The sequence below is a fragment of the Podarcis cretensis genome (genome assembly GCF_951804945.1).
Source record: "Podarcis cretensis genome assembly, chromosome: 8".
NCBI classification, from domain to species: Eukaryota; Metazoa; Chordata; class Lepidosauria; order Squamata; family Lacertidae; genus Podarcis; species Podarcis cretensis.
The window spans coordinates 92,782,358-92,805,671 of record NC_137177.1 but is presented as its reverse complement, the minus strand read 5'-3'; the positions used below and the strand labels follow the sequence as shown (position 1 = coordinate 92,805,671).

The 23,314-nt window shown below is 43.5% G+C and overlaps 1 protein-coding gene across 1 annotated transcript in view; it reads right to left on the bottom strand.

Moving 5' to 3' along the window:
• The window catches only part of KAT6A (lysine acetyltransferase 6A), a 91,318-nt gene that overhangs the window by 31,864 nt on the left and 36,140 nt on the right, over positions 1–23,314 (bottom strand). The window contains exons 3-9 of the mRNA XM_079988978.1: positions 17,693–17,801; positions 15,777–15,892; positions 14,136–14,217; positions 13,380–13,515; positions 10,635–10,951; positions 9,490–9,608; positions 1,201–1,316 (exon numbers count right to left, since the gene is read on the bottom strand). Of these exons, the coding sequence (XP_079845104.1) occupies positions 1,201–1,316; positions 9,490–9,608; positions 10,635–10,951; positions 13,380–13,515; positions 14,136–14,217; positions 15,777–15,892; positions 17,693–17,801 (995 nt within the window). The remainder of the gene's footprint in view (positions 1–1,200; positions 1,317–9,489; positions 9,609–10,634; positions 10,952–13,379; positions 13,516–14,135; positions 14,218–15,776; positions 15,893–17,692; positions 17,802–23,314) is intronic.

The following is a 23,314-nucleotide window of genomic DNA, read 5'->3' as shown; positions in this document are numbered from 1 at the left end:
GGCAATATAGAAACAAAAAAAAAGCATAAGAGCAGGTTAAAATGTGTATTTGGTTGGATTCAGTTACTGAGACTGAGGGTCTTAACAAAGACCTCTTAGGATTACTTCTAGCCTAAAGTTTACCAAGGGTGTCCATCACTGGATATGAAGGGACCCCGTAGGCCCCTTTCCAGTACTGTCCCTCCACCCCTTAATTTATGCAACTGGCAACTGGAACATACATAGGAAGCTGCCTATTATCAAGTCAGACTTATTGGCCCATCTAACTCAGTATTACTTCCACAGGCTGGCAGCGCTCCCCTGGGTTTCAAACAAGGGGCCTTCCTAAATCTACCTGGAGATGCTGGTGATGAAACCTGGAACCTCCTGTATGCAAAGCAGATGCTGTACCACTGAGCTATGACCCTCCCCATCATACAAATTTCAATAAAACAGAAATTCCGCTCTTCTGTTTCTTTGCTGCATGGCACAGAAAATAAAGAACACTTACATCTACAAAATGTTTAATAAATCAAAGTCTTTCAGTATGTCAATCCGAAAGATAGGAGGAAGCTCAGCTCTGATGATTCTTAATACTTCTTTCAGTTATCACTAAATATTGTCTGCTTTTCCTTGGTTATAAGTAGAGCAGATCTGTACCTATACTGTATGTGAAGATGATCAGAGAAACGAGGAAGCCAACACAATCTGACATGCTGACATTTCTGTGCTTGTGTTTGTTTAAAAACAAGTTGCCAACTCTCACAGTTGCAAATGCGATCCCTTTACTTCAAGAAGAAAATCAGTGGCAGAAGGATTTGAGGGGGGGCCCGGCAGTTTCAAAATGTGTCTCCAATCCTTGCTACTATTTTTGCACACCAGCCACTACACTCAATTTTCCATGCTCTTTGCTCTTTCCTCCCCCCCCCCCCCAATGTCACAGTACTTACTAAAATATATTAATTCTTTGATAGCTTCAACCTTAAAAAAAATATGCTACACAAGCAAATACCTATATACATAATATATACATTGCATGATTTAACTTGGTTACACATTTGGTTTGTTCAGAGGACATCCAGCCCTAATTTTAAAGAAGAGCATGTCTTTACAGTATGAGCTTGTCAGGCTTAACACATAGTTACACTTTATTTCCTACTCTTGCTAAACATTCAGCTGCATAATGTAAACTGTATAATAGAGAGGAGGCCTGTGTTGTACCTGGAATACTCTTGTGGGTATGGAGAGGAATACCAGGTGTGGATTTCATATTTCCCAAACTCAATGACTGATGGACAGCGGACTTGTGGATCAGGGGCTCCTGTTACTCCTACTTTCTGTAAAAGAAACAAATATCTCTCCAAGTTAACAACAACAAAAGCACTACTTAACAGATCCAGCAATCCAGGAAAGAAGGAAAAGCTTTGGGATAGCACAGTTTTCTTCCACTGAACTACAGTGGTACCTCGGGGTTAAGAACTTAATTCGCTCCAGAGGTCCATTCTTAACCTGAAACTGTTCTTAACCTGAGGTACCACTTTAGCTAATGGGGCCTCCTGCTGCCGCCGTAGCACAATTTCTATTCTCATCCTGAAGCAAAGTTCTTAACCCGAGGTACTATTTCTGGGTTAGCGGAGTCTGTAACCTGAAGCGTATGTAACCCGAGGTACCACTGTAATTCACAAAGCAAGAAAAATATAAAGCCAGGTGTGCTAGTAAAAATGCTAGTCCAATCCGTTTTAGCATTATGCTTGCCTGTTAAGAGTAATCTAAAGGAATAACCATATTTTTCGCTGTATAGGACGCACCCGACCATAGGAGGCACCTTGTTTTAGAGGGTCTATAGGACGCACCCTTCCATTTCTCCTGCCGCTTCGCTGAAGGGGCGCTGCGCAGAGAGGGGGAGAATTTTTTTTTCTTGTTCTTCCCCTCTAAAACAAGGTGCGTTCTGCGCATTCAAGGTGTGTTCACCTGAAGCCTCTGTTCCTGCTGCATTCTGGAGACTTCAGGCAGCTACCTTGGAGAGCCTGGAGAGCAAGAGGGGTTGGTGCACCTCTTGCTCTCCAGGCTTCAGCGAAAGCAACGCAAAGCCTCCGGAGCGCGGACGGAGCGCTCCCTCTGCGTGTCGGAGGCTTCGCGTTGCTATCACTGAAGCCAAGGAGCCTGCATTCACTCCATAGGACGCACACACATTTCTCCTTAATTTTTGGAGGGGGAAAAGTGCGTCCTATAGAGCGAAAAATACGGTAATAGCCCCTTAATAAATCCAAGGAAATAAGTGACTCCTGAAAAAGCAAAAGGGAGGGAAGGAAGCAGGGGCAGGCAGGCATGTATCCCAAGTGCACCTGTAATAGACAGCACAGAACCTGGTGACCTACAAACCTACAAACAGGGTTTTGTTTTGTGTAAGTTTTCAAAACTCAAGATGCAACACCTCTCTCTCAAGAATATTTACTTCAAACCAGAAAAGTGTCACCAAAAGAAATATATAGAAATACCGCAAACTGTATCCTTAAATTTTTCAGAGCACAAGGGGGCTTTTTCGTCCCCGCGGCTCTAAAATTATACAAGGCCAAAACGTTGGCACAGCTCCTTTATGGATCCTTTCTGGGCCCACCTTCCTCTGCTTTCTCCCCCCTTGAGAGAGTTCAATCCAAACTCCTTAGAGCTCTCCTACAAGTCCCCAGATGCATTTCAAACGCATGGGTTAGACTAGAAACGGGGATGATGAGAATGGAGGCTTCTATCTGCCTAACATCAATCTACAAATGGCTGACACTGAATCTGCTCCCCCGAGGAATAGCCCCACTGATCTTCTGCGACCAATTCCAGTCAGGCTGGCAGACTGCAGTCCTGAACACCCTTCAGAAACTGGGTTTTGCCCCTCAAGCCCTGCTGAGCCTGGGGTTGGGCCAGGCAAAAGCAATGGTTAGGCAAAGAATTATAAACACCGAGAGACAACAGGAGTGCCCCGACTATAAAATTGGAGAAATCGAGAGAAATATAGCCGCACTGGCAGCATATCTCATCTTTCTCATATCTAAAAATGCAAGAAGAGCTTTTACACTCGCCAGAAGCTCGGCTCTGCCCTCGCCAGTCCTGGAAGGAGCCTTTTAAAAAGTCCCATATTCAAGTCCCATATTCTCAGAGACCTTGCGCCTGTTCACTGGGGGAGATAGGAAGCCCAGAACACTTGTTCTTTAGATGTCTCTCTTATGAAGAGGCACGTAGTAAGACCATTGATCCCCTACTGGTGAGGCTCACTAACCTCACAAAAATTTGACCTTTTTAACGTCGCAAAAAATTTAACCTCGCAAAAATTTGACCTTTTCCTGTTAAGCAAAGATCAGAAGACGACCTGGATGGTCGCCAGATTCTGTGTACAGGTCTGCAGGCACAGACCATCTCCCAACTCAAACTAGTTCGTTAAGAAAATCCCCAAACTCGGTTTCATGGGTGACTCTGGGTCAACTCCCTGTGGTAGTTTATTGTTGTACATTGTTTTAATTGTTTGTTTTCCTTCTGTGACTGTACCCCCAAGTGTGTTTTATAAGCTGGTCTCCGACCATAATAAATTATCTATCTATCTAGAAATACCCAGATTATGGGGAGCTATCCAGTGGAAGATGCAATGAAATCAAGTATTTCATGTCCACTTATTTCAATGGGTCTATTTTGTGCACAACATAGTTGGGTATCATTCATTAAAAAAAAATGGCAAAGGTGTTTTGCAAGAAGAATCATGGCCATCAACCCTTAAGGAAATTATCGTCCTTTGGGGCAATCTGCACACCTCTGGCCTCCATTGTTATTTTTCATGCATGTATAAGGTAAAATATAGCTTTCCCTTTCTACCCACCCCCTCCCCAGACACATTTTCTTCCTTATATACACTATGAAGAATTGAGGATGCTTTGCAAATTACATCTACAAGCAAAGGCTCAGGAGTGAATGGAAGAGAGAAAATGCTGGTTAGACTTCCAACACTCTTTTCTCTCAGTTTACATTGTGTATTGAGAAAAATAAACTATAAATTAAAAAGACTTGCTTAGTGGTGATATTACTATTATGTCTTGCATAATTAAAGTGGTGCCTCGCAAGACGAACGCCTCGCAAAACGAAAAACTCGCAAGACGAAAGAGTTTTCCGTTTTTGAGTCGTTCCGCAAGACGAATTTCCCTATGGGCTTGCTTCGCATGTAGTTCAAACATAGCGCGCTTCCCTGCTTTCCCGGACCGCTTTTTAAATGCTGGCGGTGGGGAGCAAAGACTTTCGCCCACCGCCGGCCTTCCTGGACCTCTTCTGAAGGCCGGCGGGGGGCAAAAGTCTTTGCTCCCCCCCCGCCTGCCTTCCCGGGATAGCGGAGAAGTGCAGCGCATTTCTCCGCTATCCCGGACGGCTTTTGAAGGCAGGCGGGGGGGAGCAAAGACTTTCGCCCACCGCCTGCCTTCAGAAGACCTCCGCTGTCCCGGGGGCTTTTAAAATGCTGGGGGTCGGCAGCGAAGGGTTCGCTGCTGCCCGCCAGCATTTTAAGATTGCCCCGGGACAGCAGAGAAGTTTCCGCTGTCCCGGGGGCTTTTAAAATGCTGGCGGTCGGCAGCAAAGCCCTCCTGTCCCCGGAGCTTGCGGGGCGGGAGGTGGGGAGAAGGGCTTTTCTTCCCACCGCCAGCCTTCAGAACAGCCTTCTGAAGGCTGGCGGTGGGAAGAAAAGCCCTTGTCCCCCCCCCCCCAGCCTTCAGAAGAGGTTGGGGGACAGACTGTCCCCGGACCTGGTCTGAAGGCGGTTTCCATAGGAACGCATTGATTGATTTTCAATGCATTCCTATGGGAAACCGTGCTTCGCAAGACGAAAAACTCGCAAGAAGAAAAAACTTGCGGAACGAATTAATTTCGTCTTGCGAGGCACCACTGTACACCTGTAAGTTTTGTAGTGTGTGTTCACATTGAGCTCCTAGTGCTGTTTTTAGTGACAGAAGTATTTCAAATCCCAGGACATTTGGAAACATCAAGTTCTAAACAAGTGCTAAAAGCATTTTATCTACTATGGAAGGTCCATCTCTTACCTTCCCTCCCTTTGCACACACCCACATTTCTTCAGCACTACGAAGTCAGTGCAGATAGTCCCTCAGTGGGGGCCAGTTGGCTCAGCTTAGCCAACACAGAAACGCTTGCTTAAAGCAATTTCTTTTCCCCTTTCTTTTTCTATAAACTGCAGGGCACTTTTCAATGCTCAGATGCAGGAAGTGGCAACTGAGTCTCCTTTCTCTCTCACACAGCTCAGTTCAAGTGCAATCCCACGCTATACTTAGGTGGTTCAACAAGCCTCACACACCTGCCTCTACCCCTCACTGTAATCCAATTCTTCAATTGGAAAACTATGGACTGTGCTTGCCCTACCAAGCAGGACTTGGTCAGTGACCAAAAATGCACCCTTAACACAGACTGCAATGACAGAGAACTTATCCCTGTAACTGTGCAGAAAAGACTTCTAATTTAATTTCAGAATATAAAAGTGCTAAACAGGAACTGGTGACCCGCTTATGTCTTGAAATAATATTCATACTGATTTACTTTTTACCCAAACTGTGCTAAAAGCACTTTGGAATTCTCTATCATGAGAGATACTGATGGGATTTTTAAAGGACAGCGGTCTCCATCCTGGTCCCTTCCAGATGCTTAGAACTCAAACTCTCTTTATGGTAGTTGTAGTTCAAACATGTGGTGGTGATCAAGATGGGAAGGGCTGGATTAGGATAAGAGCTGGGTCTAAACCACTGAGCCTAGGGCTTGCCAATCAGGTGGTCAGTGGTTCAAATCCCCAAGACGGAGTGAGCTCCCGTTGTTCGGTCCCTGCTCCTGCCAACCTAGCAGTTCGTAAGCACGTCAAAGTGCAAGTAGATAAATAGGTACCGCTCCGGTGGGAAGCTGAATGGTGTTTCCGTGTGCTGCTCTGGTTCACCAGAAGTAGCTTAGTCATACTGGACACATGACCTGGAAGCTGTCTGCGGACAAACGCCGGCTCCCTTGGACAGTAAAGCGAGATGAGTGCCGCAGCCCAAGTCGTCCATGACTGGACTTAACGGTCAGGGTCCCTTTACCTATGTCTGACTACCAGGAGAAGGCTCCTCCCATGAATAAGAGAGACCCCTGGCTGGCCAGTGCTAGAAACAGGATGCGGCACTATGATGGACCTTTGGTACAATTCAACAAGGAAATCCTTCTGTTTTTATACAAAAGTTAAGGCAGAACCATTTTTTCTCCAAAAGTTTGTAGACATTTCTTGTTTTGCCATTTTTCTTCCACCTTTACATTTGAATAATCTCAAAGCAGCAATAAGGAAACAGCTATATTCACCAAATCTCTTTGTTCTTCCCTCATATCTTGCCATGCCAGAAAACAACCTGATGTACCTTTCCACAGCAATACACAAATAAAATCTCTCAGTTACTTAATAGTGTGCACAATAGCAAGTTCAACTGCTCTAAACATCACCTCTTTGCCACTGATTGAGTCCCAGGGCTCTTTCTTCCCCTTTTCTTTTTTAAGGAAAAAAACCTGAGGGATTGGATGGGTTTTCCTAAGGGAAAGGCTGCAACAGCCAATTTACTTTCCCTAAGATACAAAATATCCTCAGTCAAAAGAGAAAAAAGCACACAATAGCCAAATCAAAATCATGTTTGATGCTAGAAACTGTCTTGCAATTGGCTCCTCAAATATAATGGGTAGCACAAGTTCAATCACCCAAACTGAAACTCAAGAATTCTACCACCTGATAGAAGCCAATTTAAGAACACATCATTCCATGGAAGAATGAGAGACACACAATACAGTATCTATGAAAATCCACAATTCAAAAAGCGTAGTTTAGAATTGCTAATCCCAGACAGGACAGCGTTGAAATTACTCAGCTCACAGTCTGTTGCCAACAGAACCACACTGGTTTACATGGAGATGCTTCAAGGATGCTCTCAGACTGCACCTGTGGCACTGCCTTGCATGTTTGTGCCTTCTGGGTGGCCACTGAATTCTCCTCCAAATAGATGCCTGAGATAAAGGTGGAGTCCCAGTTCCAGTACAACTGCTTGCACATCATAACAGCTCAAAGTCCCATCAAAGCAGACGTCCAACTCCCACAACGGTGGCACCCAGCCACAGATCACTCCCTCCAGCAGACGGTCTCTCTCCAACAACTCAGCCAGCCATCCTTGCACCTCTGCTCAGCGTATTCCAATTTGCTGAGGTGTGGCACTCTGCTCTACCTGGATACGCACTGCGTCAGCAGCTCAGCTGAGTTTAACCCAATCCCTGCCAAACTCACACTCACAAGTCTTTGCAAAGTTACGGTATATACAATATCAGCAAGAAAAGAGAACAGTAATGTTTATCAGAAGTTGCAAAAAGATGTAGGGCTGCTTAGTAACTCATGAGCAAGTACTCTGGATTTTACACCATGCTATATATGCTAAGCAATTACTTTCAAATATCAGAAGTCTACATTGATCAGAGATTAACTACTTTGTGCTGTCTGAAAGGCCTGAAGCTGGCTGACCAAAAAAAAACCTGTTACAAAAATAATATATTTGCACCAGCCATTCTAATTTGTGCACAGAGTGCACCTATATAAACACAACTAAATATAAAAACGTCAATTTCAGAGGACATCGTTGTGGTCCTTACTTTAATGGCAGAAGCTAAAATATTTGTAGTCTTTGCTGTCACCAGCTTATCTTGGTCTATAAGAGAAGACTCATGTAATAATCAACTAAACCTCCTGGATGAGATAATGATGAGCAGTGTTAGAAACTCAGATATACAAGCCAGGTGCCAAGTGACACCTTAAACCTTGGTTATGGCCACCACAACGGAATGTCTATTCACCAGGGGGTTGGACTAGATGACCCTAAGGATCCCTTCCAACAATTCTACGCTTCTATGATCTCAACTACATTGCTTGACTGTCCCAATATGTAAGAAGGAGAAATGCAGCAGAAATGGAAAAGATGTAAACTATGGACTAAGGCAGAGGTTTTTAAACTGTGGTTTGTGAGTTCCATTTGGGTGGCCTGTGGAAAGGCTGTAGCACAGTCAAATAGATCTGTATTCAGCCCTGCACTTACTTTTCTTGATGTGATGATGGAGGACTAAGGTGCCCAGCAAGGGGTCCATGATTTGGATAGCCGCACAACTTTTACTGCCCATGAGTCATCTGGCTCGATTGAGACGTCAGTCACCAACCTGGCGCCCAGAAATCTCTATGTAGTTGCAACTGGACCCTTGCCAATAGCAAACGTGCATGGTGCACAGTGAATTCCGAACACTGGTGATGAGGTGATTACCTCTTTAAGCAAATATTTGTAAAAAGAGCATACTAGCAACACATGAGCCTTTGTTTCTGTATTCCCATCAACACATGGATATATATGACCTTGGAATATGACCTGTTACAGAAATACCAAGAAGCTTTCTTTTCAATTTCTTCATCTGCTTACTCCAAAGGTTCTGCTGGCTTTTGTATTTGTCTTCTTCCAGGCAGAGGGTCATCAACACCTCCCAAGAAACAGAACCTATAAGCCTCCTTTCCCCTGCAGTTTTGAAACAGGACATACCGTATCTGTACCAATACAACCATGCAGGAGCTGAAGGGCCATGCTTAGACAGATGTGCACAAACATGGAATATTGAACAATCTACCATGCCTCTGCATTAAGCCAGTGTCCTTTATACAGAACACTGAACAACAAGCAAACTCCCCTCACAAATGCCAGGCAAGCCCTTGCAGAATTCAATCTGCACTAAAACAGGGAGGAAGAAATGTCCAATACGGGAAGGTACAGACTTACTCTGATTCAGTTTTGAAGGAAGTGAAGCTATTGTATCTTGGACAATCCTCGATCCCCACTCGTCAGCCCCATGTTTCTGGGCTATAATATTTTAAGTTTGCCTCAGAGCTGCCTGCTTATCTCTCATCAGCATCACACCTCATCACTTCTTATCAACTGGCTGGTTCCCAGAAAATCCTCAGTAAACTACCTGTCTCAATCTTCTCAGTACTATGCATCTTATGACTAATATACCCCTGTAAAAAGGTAAAGGAACCCTGACAGTTAAGTCCAGTCACAAACGACTCTGGGGTTGCGGCACTCATCTGGCTTTACTGGCCGAGGGAGCCAGCAGCATTTGTCCTCAGACAGTTTTTCCAGTCATGTGGCCAGCATGACTAAGCCGCTTCTGGCGCAACGGAACACCAAAACCAGAGCAGCACATGGAAACGCCGTTTACCTTCCTGTCAGAGCGTTACCTATTATCTACTTGCACTTTGACGTGCTTTTGAACGGCTAGGTGGGCAGGAACCGGGACAAAGCAAAAGGAGCTCACCCTGTCGCGGGGATTCGAACTGCCGACCTTCTGATCGACAAGCCCCAGGCTCAGTGGTTTAGACCACAGCGCCACCCGCACCTCTGTAGGAGTCTACTAACCATACCTTTGCAAGCAAGCTTCATTCAATTTTACCTGCAGTGCTTGCTCCTGAATATCTCTGAACAACTCCATATCTTTCTCAGTCATGACATCTGGACCTCCAAGAAGCCATTCTTCATTTTCCTGTTTTCCATCCCAGCCATCCTGATTGTCTGAAAATGAACACACAACGACAAATGGAATTTCCTGAAATTAAGCAGCTGAATATGTAAGGTGGTCACAGGATAAATAACTATCTAAAAGGGGTTATTGCACTTATTGCACTAAGAAGTTTTGAAGTTCATGGCAGGCTACCCCTTTAGACTAAACTGTGACATACCAACATAGACCCTTCCACCCCACCACCTGGCAGCTTCAGTTCTTCCAGTGGTATAACCATTTCACCCATCAATACTTAGAATAGAATCACAGAATCATAGAATCATAGAGTTGGAAGAGACCACAAGGGCCATCGAGTCCAACTCCCTGCCAAGCAGGAAACACCATCAGAGCACTCCTGACATATGGTTGTCAAGCCTCTGCTTAAAGACCTCCAAAGAAGGAGACTCCACCACACTCCTTGGCAGCAAATTCCACTGTCGAACAGCTCTTACTGTCAGGAAGTTCTTCCTAATGTTTAGGTGGAATCTTCTTTTAAGTTTGCCTTGGCTTTGGGAGAAGGCATAGTCCCCTGGACTGTGGAAATGTGCTCTCAGTCTAAACCAACCTCACATGGCTGTTGTGCCAGGAAAATGGGGAGGAGTACTATATATGCCACCTTGAGCTCCTTGGAGGAAAGGTGCAATGTAAGTCTAATAAAATAAATAAATATTCTTACAATCTTAACAAACACAAAATAATACACACTAACCTCCACTGCTTGGACTGTTGTCCACAAATGAAAAGATATATTATGATGATTTTAGCATATACACTTTGCCAAGGTTCTGTGGTGTATTTGAAGATGACCCTTTAATTGTACGTGGTTATATATATATATATATATACTGCTTCCACCCATGAACCTTCCTCCCAAGAACCTTCCACCCAAGAACCTTCAGCAGAATGTATTGTGCCCCAACAACATTTATGATAATGTAAAAAAAACAAAGTGTTGAAGTTTCTTCAGAATCTGTTCTCAAATTGAAAATTAGAAGTCCAAAAAGTAAGGAGAGATAATACCCTCTACAATTAGCTACCTGTAGGCCAGTCTGAAGTGCTTGATTTCCTATTGTCTTTTCTCCTGATCCTATACTGCTGAGAGTAATCCACCACTTCTCCTCGAGCTTTACGCCCATCTGGGGATGGGGTGAAGAATTTGGTAAGGCCATCAATGAGCCCTTTGGTTTTCTTGTTGAATTTCAAGGTGGTGCTTGCATCTCTGCAGAATTCCAGGCCGTCGATTTGCTCCAAATAGCCCCCTTCTGACGAACAAGTTGACTGGCTGGATAGGGGAGTCTTGCGCTTACGACCTCGACCAGGTCCCGTCTGAACTTTGCTGAAGGGGGCTTTTGATCTAAACAAATAGTAAAGTGGGTAATAGAGACTTAGAATCATAGAATCATAGAGTTGGAAGAGACCACAAGGGCCATCGAGTCCAACCCCCTGCCAGAAAGAGAAGCTATGCAGGGTATTAGCCAGCTGATAATTTCAAATTCTTCCTTGGGCAATAAAGATACCTGCAGTGCAATTTAATGGAAGTTTACTCAGAAGCAAATCCAACTCTGTTCAATGAAGCTTACTGTATGGTTAACTGTACACAGAACTGGAGCCTTCCCAAATTTCTCAGGAATCTGGTATTCTGAATAAAAATTAAATGTATAGGAATTATGTACTTAATCCCCACCACCACCAAAAAAACGCCACGAGAACTCAAGTGTTTAAAAGCAGTGTATAATGATCCTAATGGCAAGGCTTGTTTGACCCTTCAGATAGTTTCCCTCCCACACCTTTCTGACATGGAACTCTAGAGCAAAATTGGAAGCCATCTAAATATTCAAAAGCAGCAGTGACATGGATCATGTCCTGTGTTCTGTAAAGCAACAATCCAAGCACCCTCCAGATTTCATGGGCGTGGAAAAATCTTGAAAAGCAAGTGAGACAGAGTACTCCACTAATGGCAGCAGAACATTCTGCCAGTCTAACTTGAGAGGCTAGAAGGGTTTGTAGTGCAAGAAACATAGTTATATATTGCCTCAAGCTAACAGAGCAAAGTGGATGCTCAAACTTATTTTATTGAAGGAGGGAAGCTCATCGCTTACTTTAGATTCAGTGGGAATGCAAGCTAAGAATGGCCATTGTTGTTATCTAGCATAGAGATCTACCTCCTAAGTAGAAGCTTGGGCTGCTTGAAATCAGCACCGGAAGTTTTTTTACTGAGGCCTAACTGCCTACACTGAAAGGTGTAAACAGACTTCTTCTACAAATAAAAAAAATGTGAAAACCAAAACAAATGCTGAGTTTTAGGAAGCTGGGAAATTAATGAATCCAACAAAGTAAAAGATATGCCTTGTGTCACATTCAGAAACAAGAAGCATTAAAAATTTGGACAGAAGTACTCATAATCTTTTTTTTTTTTTTAAATAATTTTTATTAACTGGCCAATCACATCAAATTAAATCACATCATATAAATTCCGAATTACAAAGCCAAATTTTAAAATTTTGTTGGGGGAACCCATACTTCAAGATCCAAAGGGGAATTCAGATCATCTTCTTATTACTGCGTTAATGTCCAAATCAGTCCCAATCAGTCCAAACAAAGTTCATAATTCTATCCAGTCTTATCTTGGTGTTGCCACATCATATCTTGTTCGTATAGTTTCTCTTTTTCCTTTACGATCTCTTCTGTTAGTCTCCTTAAGCCGATAGCAAGTGTAATAATCCTGTGTGGATCCAGTCTTATCTTGGTGTTGCCACATCATATTTTGTTCGTATAGTTTCTCTTTTTCCTTTACGATCTCTTCTGTTAGTCTCCTTAAGCCGATAGCAAGTGTAATAATCCTGTGTGGATTTCCCGTTCCTTCACTAAGTCCAGATGGTTTCCATATATCTCCTTCGTAGATAACATCACTTTATCCATTGTAAATTTTGGCATTTGTCGCTCTTAAGTCCCACCGAGGAGTTGATTCACGATATGTAAACAACTCTATTTCTCTCTTTCTCCTCCCAGACCCAAGAGCTCCCACAATGCCTCACAAAATGGCGAACGGCATTTTTTCCTGACTGCGTCACTCCAAAACTCTTAGCTTTCCAGCTTCATCTTGAAACATTGCTTTGGATCGAAAGTTTATCTCCACACAGCCTTAAATCCACAGCTTAAGTCCTTAATTTCTGACTCATTAGGGGAGGGGGATTCTTGTTAAATCACATAAAAAGGTAGAGGCAGGTTTTTCCCCCCCTCCCCCCTCAGTCATTACCGTATCTTGACGTTCTTCACGTATTTTATTGTTGTCTTGTTATCAGAGATCTCTTCTGTCAGCAGTATTTACTCCCCTTTTTCCTTGATGTATGTGCAATTAATCATGTCCAAATTATTTCTTTTAAAGATCATTGCAACCAGCGGCGCGAATCGGGGACGGCGTCGAGGAGTGCCGAAAATCCCACAGGAGGGCTTTGTGCCTAGTGCCCCCACCCCCACAAATTCGGGGGTGGTATAGGGCACAGCAGGCAAGGGCCGTCCCCCCCCCATAATCCTGGGGGGGTTAAGGAGGCTAATTACCCCCATCATAGCCTCCAAATTACCTCGTGTGGGTCGGAGAGATGTTATTGTCAGCCATCTTCCGATGCGCCACCTAGTGGCCCCCAGAAGTACTCATAATCTTTCCAGAACACGTACCAAAATATTTAACCCAAGAAAGCAGATGGAACATCTCTAACAACAGAACTGCACAGGTATCCATATTCACACTGTACCCACTGCCACCAAGTTTTGGAAAAACTTACATTGCATTTTGGTTCTTTAATCGGTTTTTGGGACGTCCTATTGGGTTGGCATAACGCCGCTTTATCTGTGCTGCCTTCTTGTGTAGAAGTTTTCTTCCTTTTTTACGTGGCCGACATATCTGACATATCCACATGCCTGTAAAGTGAACAGAGTCATCATAATGTATGTCAACATCTGTTAGTCCCAGAGAACAACACCGTATTATTTATATAACCTAAGAATAGCCCTGCTGGGCACGCAAGTGGCCCATCTAGTCCAGCCTCCTGTTCTCACAGTGCCCAACCAGATGCTCATGGGAAGCCCATGAGCAGGACAGGAACACAACAGCAATGCTCTCCCTGGGACTGTATATAGTACTGCTTGAGTGTTCAAACACTTCAAATACATTCTCTGCAATCACAGAATCATAGAGTTCCCTACGCCAACTTTTAACATATGGTAGTAGTATTATGACCCTGTACTGCAGATTTTTGAGGGGTGGGGGTGAGGAGGAGGAGCTGAGGCTGACAGACTTGTGTTTCCCTAAGGAAACCTAGTAAGCTCATGGAAAAGGCCAGATGCAAGCCATGGTCTTCTTCATGTCTCGCAGCTCACACTCTTATTCACTACAACACTATCTGTAAAGTTACTCAGAACTCTTAATCAAGCCTATGCTACTATTCTGTTCTGCCTGTTAAAGACATCTATAATTTGAAGGCTAAAAGGGTTGTTTGTGTGAGTTTCTCCCCCTGCAGCATCTTTTAACCCTTTCTTACCTTTTGGCATCCTGGTCAGAGGGGGGTCACAACATTCCATGTGAAAGCCACGATCACATGAGTCACAAAATAGCATATTATCCTGCGAAGCACAGAAATTTCAAGTTACTGCAATTCAAGCACTTAGACCAAGAACACTCTTTTCTGTTATCATCAAATATAACCACTATGATTCTAGGCTGAGAGGGGGTATTCCAGCTGCAAACTGGTATCTTCCTGCCTGTGCAAGGATGAGGAAGGGAAACTGCAAGAAATATATAATCAGAAGCTGCAATTACGCTGTGGCCCTCACACTGCAGAGGGACCGTGTGGGCAGGCGGCTTCTTTAAACTGCTCTGTTGAGGGGCAAGTGGCTGCCCATGCCTCAGCAGAGCAGTCTAATGAAGCTTCGACTCTGGCTCACATGTATGGGTATGTAGGCAAAGAGGCAATCCTGGTCTCAAACTGTATAGGGCAGGCATGTCCAAAGTCCATTGGGGGAGCCCTAATCTGGCCCGCAAGTCGGTTTAATCCAGCCCCTGTGGCAGTTTATTTCTTGGGGTAAAATCGTAAAAAAAACCCTCAACAACTGAAAACCTAAAAGCAGCTCAACAACTTCAATCCCAAAAAAAGTTCAACAACCTTGGTTGGCCCTTTGGTCGGCCCCCACGGCCCTTCATTTCATCAAATCTGCCCTACTTTGAAAAAAGTTTGGACACCACTGGTATAAGGCTTTGTACACCAATACCGGCCCCTTGAACACAGCATGGTAGCTAATTGTCAGCCAGTTAGAGTAGCAGTTACTACTTGCAAGTGCTGTTTCAAACTGTTTTCACTGCTTTATTTGTTTCTATTGATAGAATACTATAATTTCCCGCTATGGTAATAATTTATTGAAAGGTTGGTTAAATATTTTCTAGATAAATATTTGCCTATAACTGTTATGCAATCAAAGGAATAAACACTGAATTAATGAGGCAGAAAGAATATTTTGTTTATTCTATTTACAAAACTTTTCTTCCTACATTCCTTTAAAATATTTGTACCCTACTTTTCTGCTTAAAAATCATCTGAATTAGCATAAATGAGCACAAATGCAACCAATATAGATTATTTTTAAAAACAATAGCTTGCAGAGAAAATTGCAGTAGAAACAAATAAACTCAAATCTTAAGTAGGAAGAATAACCAAGACCTCTCCACTAAACACTTCTGGAATAGGAAGTTTTAACCTGTTAGTAAAATGCAAGAACATAGCCTAGGTGCAATGGCCATAAAGGTCCTGTCATGCATACTAACCCACCTAACCTCAGAAAGTGGAGAGAGACAGAGCAGCACCAGCAGACTCTTTGGGGAGAAGGCAGACCCCCCTAAGATCTCAGGCTGTTCAGGGCTTTGAAGGCTGACGGCCAAAACTGGGCTCAGAAGCAAATAGGGAACCAACACAACAGATACGACAAATGCTCTCTGCAGAACCACCACAATTTGTAGCAATTAAAACTTCAACATACTTTTCCAGCACAGCATGCTGTAGTAGTCCAGCCTGGACGTTTGCACTGTGCACATGTCTATGGCAAGGTCAAATCTCACTGCCAACTGCAGAATCTCATGCAATTAGTTAGAATATGAACATGGTCCAGAAGGTGAATGTCCAGGTACTCACAGCATTCTTGCCCTGATCTCGACAGGAACTGCATGTTTTGCACTCAATGCACTGCCATCGTAAGGCCTTCACACGAACTGTTAACTCTGGGGAGAACTTCAGGCAGGATGGATGACCTACACCAAGGTGAAAACAATTTCAGTTAAACTAAGTAGGAACAGCCTGTGCTCAGGAAGAGCAGAAGGTACAGGTTCTATTGCAGTTAACATCTGACATCTTAAAAAGACTCCAGTTCTGCCAGAGCAGTTCCGTGTGTGCTTGGCACTCTGGGATGAACCCACAATATGTGTTTTTGGAAGGGAAGTTGGTTTCTTGCCCAAACACTCAATATTCAGAGGAAAGAGGAAACAAAACCCTTAAGGAATTGCATGAATGGTTCTAACCGAAGATGATTCCAATATGTACTTAAGTACTTGCAGAAATTATGATGTGCCCAAATAATGCCAAAGAAGCCGTTCATGAGGTGAGCTTTGTAGATTAGCCCTGCCCCCCCAGCCTGCCAACACACCTTTATATTCAAAAGTGGAGCTTACTGGGTTTCTATGTTGGACACGCAGGAGGCAGAACCCTGTCCAGTTCATCCAACATAGTAGGTGGCAGCCAAGGCACAGATAGGTCTCTGCTTTCTTAGTGAGTCTCCTGCACTTCAGTGCTGGACATACAAAAGGAAAAGTTCCTTCCTGTGTATCCAGCATACAATTAAAGAAACCTGGTTCAATAACAGAGACACAGACTGTCATCAGCTCACCATGTTTCTGTTAAATGCAAAAAAGATTCATTGGCTGTGAGTCTAGCACAGAGCTTTCCAAACTTTTAATGTTGGTGACACACTTTTTTGACATGCATCATTTCATGACACAGTAATTCAGTTTTACTAGCAAACCGGAGGTTAAACTAACCCCTTTCCAGCGTTCACGCAACATACCTACACACTGCAGCCGACAGACATGTGCTGCGACACACAGTTTGAAAAGCTCTGGTCTAACACATTAACATGGTGGGCTAATGGTGAAAGGGTAGAGCCCTTCTTGACTCCATTTCCAACCTCTTGGTTTCTATGGTAGGCAGGGAGCTTTACCTCCTATGCATCCAGAGGATGCGTGAAATGCTCTATGCCTATGCTAGTAAGCCACATAGTTTCTATGCTGGATGGGAAGGGGGGCTTCCATTTCTCCTTGACCAGCATAGGAACCATGTGGGCTGTCAGGAGATGTGAAGAGCACTCCATGCAGAAGCCCACTTCGTTTCTGCAATGGGTAGAGAGGAGGCAAAGCACCAACTTTCATGCGCAATATATAAATGCGGTGGGTTGCCAGAGGACAGCCTAAGCATTCTGTTTCTCTTGTAGTAGCTCACTCAGTTGTCTGAGTGAAATTCCACCTACGCTCACCAGGCAAGCAGCTAAAAACAAAGCTGCATCAGGCTAAAGGGCACATCTGCAGGGGACATTTTTACAAATTGTATTCCCTGCACATTGCATTCATTTTTTAATAGAGCTGTTGGTGGTATCTGTGTGACAAAGAGTCTTCCCAGCCTACAATGAACCTTCTTTCCAAGCAACTTCTCTTTTACTTCTCTTTCAGCAGCATAACTCTAGAGCAAGAAATACTTTACCACAAACAACTTTTCAGCCCCAACATGAACTCTGGTCATATTAAGTTTTGCAAGTTTCTGCACTGCTCCAAGCATTACCTCAGAAAACATAAAGCTAATCCCTAGCAGCATAGCCAAGCATAAGGAGAAGTATAACTACAGTGGATATTGCCCATGACAAGCAGTCTTGAAGCAATTCTCCAGCTGGGTTAAAAAGGTGTTGTTATTTTTTTTAAGTTAGCTTGTTAAATGTGCACAATGAATGCATTTGCAGGTCACCAATTCAATAGATCTCATTGCCCAAAATACAGGCAGCCACCTACCACTATTGCCGCAATCAGCACAAGAAATGAGCTCTTCAGGTTTCTTTTCTCGGTTTTGTTCTTTTGTACCAAGGCAGAAGCTGCAGATTGGGATTGGTTCAGCAACTGGCTGTGGGGGAAGGAGACGAATAATAGAGATTTTCATTAATTATATCATATTTGCAAAACATATACTGAATGAAGACATTAGAGCAGAGATAGCTAACTCAGGTCAAATGTATTGAGACATAAGCAATTCATTTCCTAGGGCAGTGTTAGAAAATCAGATATATAAGCAAGGAGCCAAATGGCTCCTTAAACCAAGGTTACAGTCACCAAAACAGAATGTTTAGTTGCCATTTTGGGGTAAAATAGCTCAGAAGTCTTGTTTTTCAAATGATGGATTGACTGTGATTGATTCTCAGTTAAACATCTGGCTAACTCAGACGACTACCTTGAGTCAGGTTAACTTTGAGAACTTAAAAGTCACTTGATTCAGGAACATGCCCAACTACACAGTACATTGGCCTATTCCAACCTCTCTTTCTTGTTGTTGTTTGTTGTTGTTTAGTCGTTTAGTCGTGTCCGACTCTTCGTGACCCCATGGACCAGAGAACGCCAGGCACTCCTGTCCTCCACTGCCCCCCGCAGCTTGGTCAGACCTCTCTTTCTTAATGGTGACATAATAATGTAAGAATATTCTTCACCACCATGAGAAGGACAGTGGGGTGGGGTAAGTGAAGACAAGCTACAACTAATAACTATAACTATTAACTATAATGTTGTTTACTGCTACTGCTCAGGCTGCACACAGAAAAAGCATATTGGTTCCAGAAATTCATTCTGATTATGCAGATAAAATATAAAATATAACTGATAGAATTTTACAGGATGTGGTATGAGTGAGTGGAAAGAGTCAAGACCCATGGATGATCAGAAATGCACCTCCAAATGGTGGTGATGTCAGGTGCCATCCTGGTGCCCAGGCATCTTCACTTGGTTGCAAGTGGTCGATAGCCAGGTGCAAAATGCAACTGGCACCTGGCTAATTTCAAACACTGTCCTAGGGTGTTAGACAACTACGCTTTATTCAGAGAGAAACTAATGGGTCTAACTTAATCATGGTCATTAATTTCAATGGGTCTGCTCTGAGTAAAACTTAATTGAATACCACTCCTAGTCCCTGTCCCTACCTCAAAAATTCACAGAGCACTGCAGTGAAGATATATATACAAAGGAAGCCAGTTCCAAGTGATTGCAATGAGAGCAGACTGCAGGTGCTGGGCCTGTATTGGTCACGGAGACAATCTTAAGTGGTACTCAGGACCTGATGTAAGTGTTGTGGTACAGACTGGAAAACAGTGACTACAATGCTATCAAATTCAACTTATAGGCAAGTGGGCAACTGCCAAGGAAGTCAAACAGTCACACAGAACTTCAAAGGAGAAAACTGAGGGGATTGGCAGAAAGGAAATAGAAAGGGCAAAGTTAAATTTCTCCAGACTGCCATGAGGTTATTCAAAAGCATAATGAATGTTAAATTATATAATATATACCACAGATCAGGAAAGGTGCCACAAAGGTCTACAGGATGTGCGGCTAACAAGCAAAGTCAATAACATAGAGGCAAGAATGTGTTTTTCACAAAATAGATGAGATGACAACAAAAAGCAACAAAACATTGGCAAAATAAAGGAAAGCTGACAACAAAAAATACAAAAAAGAATTTCAAGGAGTTCATCACTAAAAATATTATGCCTAGTAATAAAACATTATTTAACAAATTAGAAGCAAGAAAAATGCTTAGGGATGATATTGGACATTTGGATGACATTTGGTCAAATGTGTGCTAAGGGAGGAAAAGGAGACTGATGGGGAAATGAACGAATCCTTTCAACAGTATTCACGGCAGACAGGCAGAGCCCTGTGCCTGAGCTAGTCGGAGGAACCGGGGCAAAGAATGGAGAGAAGGCATAAAGTCCTAGGCCTTAGTGACAAAACAAACCAACAAACAGGAACTTGAGAGTAGGAAAAAGTGGGCAGCTCCCACATTGGAGAAATATATAGTAAGTGGATCTTGGATCTGTATTGGGACAAGCTGGAGTTGGGCTGGAAAGTGAGAAAGTCAAACCTGGAGGTGGCAACAAATTGATCAGGGTTCTAGAAACAAGAACTCCCAAAGGAGCTCTCCAAACTGGATGAATAGGAGCTAAAAAAAGCAAATGCAGTTAAATGTCAGGAAGTGCAAAGTTATGCACATGGGGACAAAGAATCCTAACATACACAGCAATGGGTTCTGAATTGGTGATGGCTGGCCAAGAATGAGATCCTGGAGTTGTAGTGAAAGTATCAACCCAGTGTGCAGCAGCTGAGAAAACGGCAAATTCCATTTTAGGGATCATTAGGAAAAGGAGTGAGAATAAAACCACCCAAATCTTAATGCTGTTATATAACTCTATGGTCCACAGTTCTGATCAATGATCCCCAAAGAAGATACTGTAGAACTTAAAAAAGTGCAGAAGACGATATCCAAAATAATAAAGAGGCTGGAACAACAACAACCTCCTCATGAGGCAGATTTACAACATTTGGAGTTTTTTTAGTTTAGAGAAAAGAGAAGTGAAAAGGGGTAAATTACAGAAATGTATAAGATTATCACACAGTGGAGAAAGTGGACAGAGAAAAGCTCTTCCCCCTCTCTCATAATACTAGAAGCCTGTGGGGTCATCAAAAGAAGGTGAATATTGGAAGATTCAGGACATACAAAAGGAAGTACTTCTTCACAACTATGGGAATCTGTAGGCACAAGGCATGGCGATGGTTACTGACTTGGACAGCTTTTAAAAGGGATTAGACAAATTCATGAAGGTAAGGCTATCAATGGCTACTAGTGGTGACAATTATATTTGATTTTTAGTATCAGAGTAAGAGAGTATCTACTCATGTCCCATTTGTGTGCCTCTGACACACATCCACTTGGCCACTGTGAGAACAGGATGCTAGACTAGATGGCCTGATCCAGCAAGGCTCTTCTTGTGTTTTTCTTTTTCATGTGGAAAAGGTAATAGCAGTTCCACAGTTAATTTGTTCTGGAGTTCCGTTCTTAACCTGAAACTGTTCATAACCTGAGGTACCACTTTAGCTAATGGGGCCTCCTGCTGCCGCCGTAGCACAAATTCTATTCTCATCCTGAAGCAAATTTCTTAACCCGAGGTACTATTTCTGGGTTAGCGGAGTCTGTAACCTCAAGCCTCTGTAACCTGAAACCTCTATTACCCAAGGTACCACTGTACCACTCTCTTCTGCCTTGGTCATACTACACCTGGATTACCGTGTCCAATTCTGGGCAATACAATTTAAGAGGGTGTTGACAAGCTGGAACAAATGCAGAGGAGGGTGACCAAGACAATCAAGGTCTGGAAACCAAGACTTACGAGGAACACTTGAAGGAGCTGGGTAGGTTTAGCCTGGAAAAGAGAAGGCTGAGGAGATATGATAAAGGTAAAGGTAAAGGTACCCCTGCCCGTACGGGCCAGTCTTGACAGACTCTGGGGTTGTGCGCCCATCTCACTTAAGAGGCCGGGGGCCAGCGCTGTCCGGAGACACTTCCGGGTCACGTGGCCAGCGTGACATCGCTGCTCTGGCGAGCCAGAGCCGCACACGGAAACGCCGTTTACCTTCCCACTGGTAAGCGGTCCCTATTTATCTACTTGCACCTGGAGGTGCTTTCGAACTGCTAGGTTGGCAGGCGCTGGGACCGAGCAGCGGGAGCGCACCCCGCCGCAGGGATTCGAACCGCCGACCTTTCGATCGGCAAGCCCTAGGCGCTGAGGCTTTAACCCACAGCGCCACCTGCGTCCCTCTAGGACAGTGTTTCCCAACCTTGGGCCTCCAGCTGTTTTTGGACTACAATTCCCATCATCCCTTGCCACTGGTCTTGCTAGTCTGGGATGATGGGAGTTGTAGTTCAAAAACAGCTGGAGGCCCAAGGTTGGGAAACACTGCTCTAGGAGATATGATAGCCATCTTCAAATATCTCAAGGGCTGTTACATGGAGGAAGGAACAAGCTTGTTTTCTCCTGCTCTGGAGGGTAGAAATCAAAACTAGTGGCTTCAAGTAACAAGAAAGGAGATTCCAACTAAACAGCAGGAGAAATTTTCTGATAGTAAGAGCTGTTCTACAGTGGAATTGGTCTCCCTCGGGAGGTTGTGAACTCTCATTTCTCATGAGAGGCTTTTAAGCAGGGGTTGTATGGCCATCTGTCATGGATACTGTAGTTGAGATTCTTACATTGCAGGGGGTTGGACTAGATGACCCTTGGGGTACCTTCCACCTCTACAATTCTATGATGTGATGATTCTATGATTCTACTGCAAAGGGTTTGTCAGAGAAAAAAATGTATCACTTAATGCATTCCACCTGGAGCTCCTTGGAGAGAAATGGGAAGCAAATGTGATTAGTACTAACATTATTTATATATGTACAATGCAGGCCTTGAATACTAATTGACTATGGGGAATGAAAGTTCTCAGTCACCCCAACATAGTCAGAGAAAATTCAATAGTAAAAAAGTTCCCACCTCCATAGATTAAATGCATTGCTTATTTTCGCACCAACTGATGGTTCATTTGTCTTTCCAATACCCTCTTTCTTTCTTCTCTCCCACTATAGCTTTATCTTTTTTTACTTTCACCAATGTGAATGTGACCAAGAATCCTAGATTTCTTTTCAAAAGAGCCATCTAGCCTTTTTAGTTGCATAGACAACTTTTGAGCATGTACAAGCAAGCATGTCAGTGACAATGTTTAGTCCCTAATAAGCTCTTCTCTGCTCTTAAGAAATGGTTTTTCTTCTCTTAAGAAATCAACTCCGGCCCTCCAGATGTTTGGGACTACAATTCCCATCATCCCTAGCTAACAGGACCAGTGGTCAGGGATGATGGGAATTGTAGTCCCAAACACCTGGGACTATGCCTATGCCTATGCCTGGATGCCTTCCAAACCATAAAAACTTTGATGAGCTGTAGTAAAGAACAAAAGCACGTACATTCCCATCATATAATCTTGATAGACACTCATATAATCTTGATAGACACTCATATACATAATCACAGTTGCCCTGAGAATACAACAAAGGGAAGGGATAACTCTTTGGCCCCTGCCATCAGTTTCACCACTTCTACCACACCAAAACCACCAGCAAGGGAAGAATGGCTTCATCAGCTGGATATAAATGTTTGTTTATTCTGGGTTGTTAAACTGATTGTTCTCCCCCTTTCCATAGTGTTTGGCCTGTAGGTCTGAGTGCAGGATCTGTGTTTCATTGTTTGAATCATAGAATCATAGAGTTGGAAGAGACCACAAGGGCCATCGAGTCCAACCCCCTGCCAAGCAGGAAACACCATCAGAGCACTCCTGACATATGGTTGTCAAGCCTCTGCTTAAAGACCTCCAAAGAAGGAGACTCCACCACACTCCTTGGCAGCAAATTCCACTGTCAAACAGCTCTTACTGTCAGGAAGTTCTTCCTAATGTTTAGGTGGAATCTTTTTTCTTGTAGTTTGGAGCCATTGCTCCGTGTCCGCTTCTCTGGAGCAGCAGAAAACAACCTTTCTCCCTCCTCTATGTGACATCCTTTTATAT